This window comes from Triticum aestivum, chromosome 7B (assembly GCF_018294505.1).
Source record: "Triticum aestivum cultivar Chinese Spring chromosome 7B, IWGSC CS RefSeq v2.1, whole genome shotgun sequence".
Taxonomy (NCBI): Eukaryota; Viridiplantae; Streptophyta; class Magnoliopsida; order Poales; family Poaceae; genus Triticum; species Triticum aestivum.
This window is the reverse complement of record NC_057813.1, coordinates 350,533,098-350,535,258: the sequence shown is the minus strand read 5'-3', so window position 1 is coordinate 350,535,258 and position 2,161 is coordinate 350,533,098. Positions and strand designations below refer to the sequence as shown.

Below are 2,161 nucleotides of genomic sequence, written 5' to 3'. Positions count from 1 at the left end.
TGAAATATTTTTCATACCCCAAATCAAGTACTTGTAGTGCAAACCTCAATTCAGGGGTTTTTGGAAAACTAATTTTTGAAAATACTATTTGGCCAAATTATTTCTGTAAGAAAATACGATATTGCACTATACACATGGCATGATTATTGGGCAGAAGTTTGGGTCAAGGAGATGAAGTATCTAAGGTGGAGTTGTGTTGTCTTTAAGGAGCACTTGAAAATCACAAAGAGAAAAACCAACTTCAAATAAAAAGACAAATAATGCAAAAGTTTTTGTTGATGCAAATTTCATGCTTTATTAATGCAAATGACATGTTACAAAAAGCAGGGTGTGACAATCCAGTAAGTGGACCGCATGGACTGAGCGAGTGAACTGCATCTAATAAGAAGCGAGCTTTTTTTAGATGTTTTGTTTTCTGTTTACCAAATGAACCATGAAGGATTTTATAGCGAACTACATGAGATTACAAAGTGAGCTTCAAAAATTTACATACCAGACACTTTCTCTATTTCCCAAGTGTGTGCCTCTGATGTTTTTTTTCTAATGGGAATTACTTTTTCCTCTTTTTTCATAAGGTGAAGCACAAACCACCACAAAATGAACCAGATACCTTTTTTACAAATAAAAATCTAAAAAACTACACAGACGAACCACGCGAGCCGCAAGCAGTGCACCAACGGACTGCATCTTTTTTTATAATTTCTTACATTTTCTCTCTAACACATTCAAGAAGAAAATGAATTTAAAAAATGATCTTTTTTCTTCTGTAGTTTCCCGGCGAACTGAACGTCGACACACACGACCTGCATGCATCGTGCACATGGGGTGCAAACAAACCGCACGCACCGCGTACAGGAACTACATGAGCTACCTCGCCGCCGCCCATACTGAATGCTTGTGCCACACCAGACTGCACGGGCCTTCAGCGCCGATCAATTCAACATCAACCCAAAATGAACTGCAGCGTCGCCGGCTTGTGGTGGCCGCTGGGCCGCCGAGGGGAGGGGGCGAACTGCAGGTCACCTATCAAAAGCACTGGCGATGTGGACGAAGTGGCCTGCATTTGAACCAAAAAACACCGGGCGAAGTGAGCTGCACTACCGAACGTATTGCACTGTGTTGTGGACAGAGTCGACAGCCACCAAAATTAACAGCAGTGTGCAGGGGGCGTCGACGGCGAACTTCATGGGTGAGGAGGGAGAGCTGCAGTGCCCAGCTGAACTACACACCGGCGGTGACAATGTTGGGCAGCACCACCCTGCACTTGGGCCCGTCCTTCCTGCCACCAACCTTCGCCCCAGCGCTGCTGCCCCTACTCCTTGGGGCGCGAGGCGTCGCCACCACAGTCGCCATCTTCTTCGTGAGGTACAATCGCGGGAAGCAGCAGATGAGACGGCAGAGGCCATGGCCGCCGGATCCGGAGGAGGCGAAGCCTTGGCGCCCACCATGTCGGGACAACACCTCGCCCTGGCCGGCATGAAGGAGCGGCAACCCCGAGAGGAAGAGGGTGACCACAGGGGGGCAGGGGGGCTCGGGGACGGGTCGCCGCCGATAGACAGTGGTCGTGCTGCCGCGCACCCCCGCGACATGGTGAAGCTCTGACGGCAGGATGGCCGAGAGCGGACGGGATCCGTTGGCTGGCGGCGGATCCAGCACGGTGAAGGAGGGGCACAGCAGGGCCAGATCCATCGCCAGGGGAGGTTCCCTGGGTGGTGGACAGAGTGGGCGCAGGAGGGCGGCGCCGTTGCGCGTCGGTGTTGCCAGAGGATTTGGGGGCGAAGGTGGGAGGAGGTGGGGGTGGGCACGAGGAGATGGAGGAGGGGTGGGCACGAGATGGAGTGGGGGTTCGGCTGGGGTTGTCTTAGTTTTTATCTCCGTGTCCGTTCGGGTCAGCTAGCTGCGCGTCTCAGCCGGCAGGTGTTAGCAGAATAAGACTCCGATGTTAGCAGAATAAGGGTCGTAAGGGTGTTGTTAGAATATATCCACACTATATATTTATACATATACATATATATATATACACCTATATATATATACACACACATATATATATATATACTCCATCAATTTTTGGCCGTTTCTAGTCGATCCCCTAAACTTAATGTTGTAAACTTCAATTTGGTCAAGTTCAAAGCAGGTTTAACCGAAAGTAGCATGCATT

The 2,161-nt window shown here is 49.5% G+C and overlaps 1 protein-coding gene across 2 annotated transcripts; it reads right to left on the bottom strand.

Moving 5' to 3' along the window:
• Positions 1 to 406: 406 nt before the first annotated feature.
• Positions 407 to 1,820, bottom strand: LOC123157194 (uncharacterized). 2 transcript variants are annotated; one of them, XR_006478806.1, is made up of 2 exons: positions 1,143 to 1,820; positions 407 to 1,057 (listed from the first exon to the last, which is right to left on the bottom strand). XR_006478806.1 is itself a non-coding variant. In XM_044575453.1 (2 exons), the coding sequence occupies exons 1-2, from the start codon at positions 1,687 to 1,689 to the stop codon at positions 1,020 to 1,022; spliced, it is 498 nt and encodes a 165-aa protein (XP_044431388.1). In that variant the 5' UTR covers positions 1,690 to 1,820; the 3' UTR covers positions 407 to 1,019. The 2 variants fall into 2 exon arrangements, 1 of the variants encoding a protein (XP_044431388.1); XM_044575453.1 differs by having other exon boundaries at positions 1,230 to 1,820.
• Positions 1,821 to 2,161: the final 341 nt, after the last annotated feature.